Source organism: Bombus terrestris, chromosome 6 (assembly GCF_910591885.1).
Source record: "Bombus terrestris chromosome 6, iyBomTerr1.2, whole genome shotgun sequence".
In the NCBI taxonomy this organism is placed as follows: domain Eukaryota; kingdom Metazoa; phylum Arthropoda; class Insecta; order Hymenoptera; family Apidae; genus Bombus; species Bombus terrestris.
In genome coordinates, this window is record NC_063274.1 from 6,378,583 (window position 1) to 6,386,597 (window position 8,015).

Below are 8,015 nucleotides of genomic sequence, written 5' to 3' on the forward strand. Positions count from 1 at the left end.
TCGAGAATTTGATAAAGTCGAATTCTTTAAAAGAAAAAATTCACAGAAATATATTTCGCTAATCGAATCAAAATGTAAATAGTAAAACAATAATAAATCAATAAATTAATCATTTATATATATATTTTTTTTTATTTGTTATACAACGTGTAGTAACTATAATTGAATTTTCCAATTAATTACCAAGAATGTTTACATCATCGATACCTTGATTTTTTTAATTTTATTTGTTCTTAAAACGCCGTTAGAAGTAAAAGATTATTATTTACATTGATTGAATCAGAAATAGAGTGTTATAATTAGCCTAATATGATTCGATACAACAGCTGTAAACTGATCTATGTTTGCGAGGAGTTCCATAATTTTTCAAAGTCGTAACAAGTCAGACAAAAAGTTTTTACAACTATATTTAGTCGTTTTTCACGAAAAACTTAACTAGAATCTAAACTAGATTAACTAGAATCTAAACGTTCAAATGTTCACATATTTCTAAATATCTGCTGTTTTCAAATCTTAATCTGTATATTTAATTCATTGATTTAACTTCCTTGCACATTTTCGAAGCAAACAATTCTTGCAATTTACAAATTAAATGTTTAAAAATGTTAATTATTATAAAAACTTTCCTTTCTTGTATTTATCTATTTCTTATTTGTATGTTTCTCAAAATGTTATAATACAATTTCTCAATGTTTGTATTCGTTGATATTGCATCATTAACTCCACAATCCTTCTTTTGTTTCCGACTCACTCACTTTGAAAAACGAGAGAAATTGCTTGCTTTACATAAATCGACTGTGTCTTGTCGCTCATAGGAAGTAAACATAATCTACATACCAGTTTACCTTAATATCAATTGGACTAGATTGGAAATATGAAGAAATACTAAACGTATACCATACATTCAAAAAAAATATATGCTTGACTTAATTAACACATTCATTCTATAAGTAATTAATAGTTTGTTATCAAGTAATTACATCTAACTAACATTTGTATTTATAATATTTATACGCGTCGTGTTTCTTGTAATAATTCTGACATAGAGTATTCATTCTTTAATATCATCGCACGATCGACTCTATATATTATATAATATTACATATGTATGTCTCAATGTTCTGTACAAACACCTCGTAACATTCTGTACAAGCAATCAAAATTGAAAACTTATTTTTAACAAATGAGAATCGGATAAATGTACCAAATATTAATTTCGTCCTGTATATGCGTATTCTTATATCAAAGACTTTCGAAGAAAATTGTCAATTTATCAAACTAAAACTAAGTTCAGTTATATACATAATGAAATTAAATGACTTGCATATAAACTGTTACTATAACGTAAACTCGAAGAATCTAATAATACAGTTGATGAAATGATCTAATCGTTATCTTCGGTTGTTATGCAGATAAAATTAATAAACTATGACACGACAGTTGTCCATGCTCAATTATTTGGAACATATTGAAGATTACTTAACGAATAAAAACTTAAATTTAAAGTATCCTTAAACCACTTTTGATCGATCCACAGAGTGTCTTTTTTATAAATTCATAAAAGGTAATATACATAATTGGATATTTAGGCACCTATTGGGAATGCAATGTAAAAAACACATGCACTCTCTTTAGCTTGAGTATTTAATACTTATACTTAATAACTGGTTAAACGGGATCATTGATGAAAATATTCGTAACATGGGCTTTTATTTTAAATTATATCTTAATTGAATTAAATTGAGTCCTATCCTGTTAAGGATGCAATCAATTGTAGAATGCCTGCTTTCCTTCTTTAATTGTACGCGCAACACAACTTTCATAGTATTAGTATTTGATAATTACGACTAAGACTGTTAGAAAATGAAATTGACATAGCACTTGCAACCTTAACAGTGCACTCCAATTGTTTACGCATATCAATGATGCTGACAAATGAATTAAAAGCATGAGCATACATTTTTAATCACACGCTAACGTTAAAGATGAAAAAGAAACTCATAGTTATACACCGAAGTACGTTTCTGGAATGTAAAGTAACATCTCACAATTATTTTCTATTAGTAACTGTCGTCACACGTTGTAATTGTACAAAAATGTATCAGGCTCCTCTCTTATTTTATATTTGGTATTTCTACGCATAATAATATAATTTTTTGAAATTGATGACATTATCAAAGTATGACATCTATTAAAACAGACATTATAAACAATTGTTATAGACTATCCTATATTGCTATCGTTTAAAATGGTTTTTACATAATGTAGTAATAGATTAGATACAACAGACAACATTAATCAAATCTTACAAAGAGCATAAATAAATACTTATATATATATATATATACGAGTGTAAATACGTATAGTATACGCATGTCTTTTGAAGAGTATAAGCATGGCACTTAAGTCAGGTAAACTTATTCATAAGTACGAAAAAACGGATTAAATTGCCAACAATAATATGCAATGTAATTTTACTTACAATAATGTTGCACAACGTTTGATTTATTTTTTGGATTTAAATTGATCCATTAATTAATAAATATAAATATGCCATACTTTTCGTTAGTAATACCTTTTAATAACTTTTTTACATATTCTGAATTTTATTCAAATTTAATATGAATACTCATGTTTCTATCATGAACAATAAAAACTACAAAGTACAAATAATTGTAATAAATAACGTCGATTATATAATGATCTTATACAACTGACTGTCATGGCTTTTTTTGTATAAAGATATTACTGTTTTCCAACATGATCAGAATTGTACTTATACAAATAAATTATTTATGGATTAAATCTGATACTCGTTGGAATTTATAACATTTAAAGTAAACTTAAAAACTTGTGATTGAAAAAAAGAGAATATTAACGTATTCATGTTTTGTGACATTACAATTCCATGAAAAGTATAGATATTTACAATGCGATGTAAACTACACTTTAATCAATTATGTTAGCATTTCGTTTATCGAAAGTAAGAAGTAAACTGTAGAGATAATATACGAAGACAAAAAGGAATCTTGGTTCATAATTTGTTGTAAAAATAGAGTCAAAGTACTTGTGCAACGTGTTCTTCTGTTTCATATTTGAAACGAAGAGTACACAAATGTGGGATATGCATACTTACGTCGTAGAACAGTCTTTTATGGTAGACGAATGTTAAAATTTGTATTTCATTAAATGTAAGAAATTACTTATATTATGCAATTTAAATCTGTATATGCAAAATCACTACCTTCCTTAAAAGTCACTTCCAATTTTGTAGTAACTCTTTGGTAATTCAGAAGTATGCTCCAGGCGCAAATGATATGACACACTATGTTAGCTTCTGATGGCAAAATTACATTATCTTCCATGACAGTTCTGCGACCTTTAAGAAAAATTTTAAATATATTGGAAGTTGTCTTTCGTAGCAAGTAGAGGCAACTTTTCGATGCTCTGTTTATGATCGAAACTATGTAACCAGTCTGAGCTGGGCTTTGCCTTTACTCCACAGAAGCTTAAATTACAAAAATCAGCCGCATTCTGAAGAGCGCCACGATGGAAAGGATTCCCTTGTTTGAAATGTGCATAACGTCCCGCATTCATACGTTCGTTAGTTGTCATTCCAAGAACCATAATCTAGTAAATAAAAAATATATATTATGGTGAGAAAATAAATTGTCGTAACTTGATTGATTATATAGACATAAAGAAGATAAAATGAACAAACCTGATAACATTGACACGCAAGTAGCGTGCCGACCCAAAAGAAATGAAGGGCCGTATTTGCTGCAACCCACATTACCCAAGCATCGCATGTAGCCGTAGTAACTAGATAATTATCAGCGGTATGCCCTTTTGTTAAATTTGTCCAACACTCAAATTGCCAATACTGTGCACTAGCGGATAAAATAACAATACAGAGGCCTAATAATGATGCTAAAAATCCCAGAAAATACTTGTGATTATGCGCACCTAAGTTTTTAAAAAGAAAAAACGGATGTTAAAAATTGTAAGTACAACTGCGTTATTTGGAATTAGATTGTCTAAAGCTAATGCAACTTGAAACTGTGCTAGTTATATATGTTATTAACATAATAAAACCATCTTCCACATAAGTTTTTTGACATACCAATGCAATTATTAATCCAAGGGCAATGATGATCAAAGCGTGCAACGCATCGATCACACGTAGAACAATGTTTAGATCTCATAGGTCTTCTAATCAAGCAACTGCTGCAAAATGATTGTGGTTCAAAACCACCAGACTCTGCTAATTCTATAATTGTCTGAAAACAATGAAAAATTGAAAAATACACTTCATCTACAAATAATGTAATCGTAATAAGACTGTTACATTTAACTTATCCTCATGTGTAGCTGTAATTACACCTGGATCACCCCTCCAGGATTGTAAGAAACATATCCAGAGTGGTACAGATCCACCTACTAATAGTAACCATAAATACCATGCAGCGTGTATGCCTAACCAAAATATCCATGTTATATATATCCACATCTGTAACAAATGATCGTAAAAGATGCTGATTATGAAAATGCTAATGTTATACAAGTTACATATAAAGTAAAAAGTTATCGAAAGAATATTAAATCTGTATGCTATTTTCAATAATATTAATTTAGCTTTCTTATGTCTTGTGATAAGGCACTTGTATCTAACACGTATCGTGATAAGTCACTTGTATCAGTTACGTAAAAGTTGATATCTGATATAATTCAATCATTTCTCTCTACACAGATTTATAACATTATTTAATTCTAAGACTTTAATATAAAGAGTCTAGTAATAATAAATATGATACGTCCTTTTGAATACTCACCTTTGTAGCCAAATAGATTGACATTGGTATAATATGAAATAATCGTTCATCAAAGATAAAATGATTAGCTAAATACAGTGCTATATAAAGAGTGATAAAGGCACCTATTTTTATTAGATAATCCAATCCACTTTGAAAAATCATTCCAATGAGATAAAAAACTATAAATGGTGTACTGACCATACAATACCAGCGTATTCTCTGCAAGAAATATAACTTTAAAGAACGAAATTAGATAAAAATAATTAGTGTGCACACCTTATCCCTACACCATATTCGTGTTCTGCCTTGTTTTTCTCTGATTTCTTGACTGATTTTATGTCCTAACCAGGCAGCACCAATATGACGATCCAATAATGTCATTGGTGTTTCATATAGAACATTAGGTCGATCCAAAGACGCACCATGATGGACTAGCGTTGATATCGCTGTACTATTCTCAGCTATAATAGCCCAATGCAAAGCAGTATTACCATGTAAATTATCTGCGAGCAAATGAGATGCTCCTAGAGTCAGTAACAAGCGTGTTGGATCTAAACTGTAAAAGGAAAAACTTCAAAGTAAACAATATAATGTAATTCTAAAATTTTCACAAATAGATATTTTCATTTTTCTTTCACACTTACCTATTAACTTTATAAGCACTCCACATGAGGGGTGTCATTGCACTTCTGTCTGGCATATTTGGATTTACTCCTTTTGCAACTAGATAAGCTACAATAGAGGTATGACCAAATTGAGCTGCCAAATGAATACATGAAAATCCTTCAGAATCTCTAAGAGTTGGATCTGCTCCTGCTCTCATTAATATCACAACTGTAGATAAATGACCTTGTCTGGAAACAACAACTTATTTTATTTGCTAAAAGATTTATTAGATTCTATCATAAAATCAATTTGAATCATAATTTAAAATTAACCTTGTAGCCCAATGTAGTGGTGTGGAAGCAAGTTCACCACCAATTGCATCAACAACAGCTCCCTTTGCAATTAGATATTTTACTATGTCTTTTCGATTATTTATTGCTGCCCAATGCAATAATGTTACGGTTTCTGAATCTGGCTGATTTACATCAGCACCAGCTTCTACTAATTCAGTCACACGATCCAAAGCTCCATACTGTAAAGAATTAAATTCCCAAATAACAAATACTTTTCAATGGCTAAGCAAATAATTATCCAAATAATAGTATTTGAAATTTAATTACCTGAGTTGCTCTAACAATGTCAAATGAACTACAATCCTGTGCCGGAGGTCTAACAGGTTCTTGATGATGACTACTTGGATCATCAGGTTCCCCACTACCCTCGCTTTGACAGGCAGTTTGTATTTTTAATGCATACATGTTGAATTTATTAATATTAACTTGGAAATCAAGCTATAGATACAAGAAAGGTCTGTGTCCAAAAATAAATTTTTAAAATTGATTTATCTTGTAAAATGTAACTGAAACAGTAACAATATATTGCTCTATTAAATTCTATCTTTTAAAATTTTTCTAAACATTATTCATTTCTCTAATAATTTTTATCCTATTATTTAAATATCAAAGTACCCATTTATATAGCCATTTATTATTAATAAATAAATTCGAAGAAGTTTTCGTATAACTTTTATATTAAAACATGTTTAATTTCCTAGCATAACAAGTTCTTTATATATTTAAATAAGAATAATAAATATTTACATAAAAACTTACGACTTTTATAAATTTATATTACGATCAGATTTATTGGTACTTTGTCACATGACATCTTATCAAATTATTAATACTTCTATAGACCATATTATAAATGAAAATCCTCACGATTCCCTTTATTTGACCTTATAAGCTAAATCGATCGGAAATATAAAACATTATTAAGTAAAAAGTTGCTAACGTTATAACATACGAATGTTCTTCGTCTGACGACTAATATTATTCGATTTAACCTACAGTAATCAATTCATCGTTTGTATTCACCGTGTATACCGCGTTGTAAATACGATGTGTATTATGGCGTACATCGAGCATATTGACAATCGATTCGGTATTCGCGTCAGGGACTAATGATAAACGTCACAATGAACGATTCTTTCCCATTATTGAGAAATTTTCAAATCACGTTATTACATAGAAGAATTTTACTTCTCTAGCGAAGTTGTTGGTACATATATAATTACAAAAGAATATAATTCTTGTAGTTATCCCAAGGAGGAAGCAATATAACCGTTAAACATCAAGACAATTCATAAAAGGCAACTCCATGATAAGATTAAATTATTTCACAATATTGATGAAATGATTTTCGAATATATCTGTAAATACATCCGTAACTACTATTACGATGATATCATATCTTACCTCCTAGACAATGACAACGGTGATGGTAAATTTGCATAGTATGCGGCATGCTACCCTCGAATACGTAGTAAAGGGTTAGATTTATACTTAAAGGATAAACAGTGAGCGAGGGTGGGTCGCCGGCACATCGCATACAATCCAGACAAGTGTTGACCTTTTTTTCTTTCGTCTGTGCAAAGAATATTCTGCAATAACTTGCTGTTTCTCCTACAACTCAGGTATGTCAGCACTGTTCTTATTCTCCTTATTTGTCACAGAATTTCATCGCCGTGAACGTTTCCTTTTTTGACGGAATTATTGAGCACAGGCCGCGTACCGGACCGATACACGATACACCATTCGTGTCACATGTACGTACATTCTGCTATCTCAAATTTCACGAGGAGCTTCTTATTGACCAAACGGCTTCGCAAACAGCCCGATCGGTATCCGATACTCATCGAACGAATGTAAAGTCAGGTAAAGTTATCAGCGAGTCATCTGGCGGAGGAAGTAAATATGTACCTGTATACGTACGCGGTTGTTCTTTCTTCATAGTATCGCGTGAACTTGACTTTACGTTTACTGATATCGATATATAAAGTAGGAGCGAATTTTGAAATCGTCTGTACATATAGTTAATTAACAATAAATACGATTGTTCTTTGTGATTTCTACTGCCTAAATTTGGTTTTACTATAAAGTAAGTTCGACGATCCGTAGCTGCAGTGAAATAAGAAAGAATATGCGTTCGATGAAATAGAATCTAACTGACAATTGAATCATAAATATTTAAGAGATGACCTTGGAATATGAGAGGATTAGGACAAAACCTAAAAAGGGATAGTTTCTCGAATCT

General features: G+C 30.4%; 1 protein-coding gene across 2 annotated transcripts; it reads right to left on the reverse strand.

The window, feature by feature from the left end:
* Positions 1 to 105: 105 nt before the first annotated feature.
* On the reverse strand, positions 106 to 7,646 carry LOC100643197 (palmitoyltransferase Hip14). 2 transcript variants are annotated; one of them, XM_020863478.2, is made up of 10 exons: positions 7,178 to 7,646; positions 6,041 to 6,279; positions 5,753 to 5,952; positions 5,459 to 5,668; positions 5,091 to 5,385; positions 4,833 to 5,033; positions 4,349 to 4,510; positions 4,124 to 4,280; positions 3,722 to 3,966; positions 106 to 3,630 (listed from the first exon to the last, which is right to left on the reverse strand). In XM_020863478.2, exons 2-10 carry the CDS (start codon positions 6,176 to 6,178, stop codon positions 3,394 to 3,396), a joined length of 1,845 nt encoding a protein of 614 aa, XP_020719137.2. In that variant the 5' UTR covers positions 6,179 to 6,279; positions 7,178 to 7,646; the 3' UTR covers positions 106 to 3,393. The 2 variants fall into 2 exon arrangements, with proteins under 2 accessions (XP_020719137.2, XP_048262535.1); XM_048406578.1 differs by having other exon boundaries at positions 5,091 to 5,370; positions 7,178 to 7,645.
* Between the last annotated feature and the right edge of the window lie 369 nt (positions 7,647 to 8,015).

What these genes read in the sequence shown, in the direction of transcription:
- LOC100643197 (XM_020863478.2), bottom strand. Translation starts at nt 6,178, where the DNA reads ATGTATGCATTAAAAATACAAACTGCCTGTCAAAGCGAGGGTAGTGGG. An exon ending in ACATTGTTAGAGCAACTCAG is followed by an intron (nt 5,953 to 6,040) that starts GTAATTAAATTT and finishes AATTCTTTACAG; the next exon opens with TATGGAGCTTTGGATCGTGT. An exon ending in AGTGCTTATAAAGTTAATAG is followed by an intron (nt 5,386 to 5,458) that starts GTAAGTGTGAAA and finishes TTTACTTTGAAG; the next exon opens with TTTTTCCTTTTACAGTTTAG.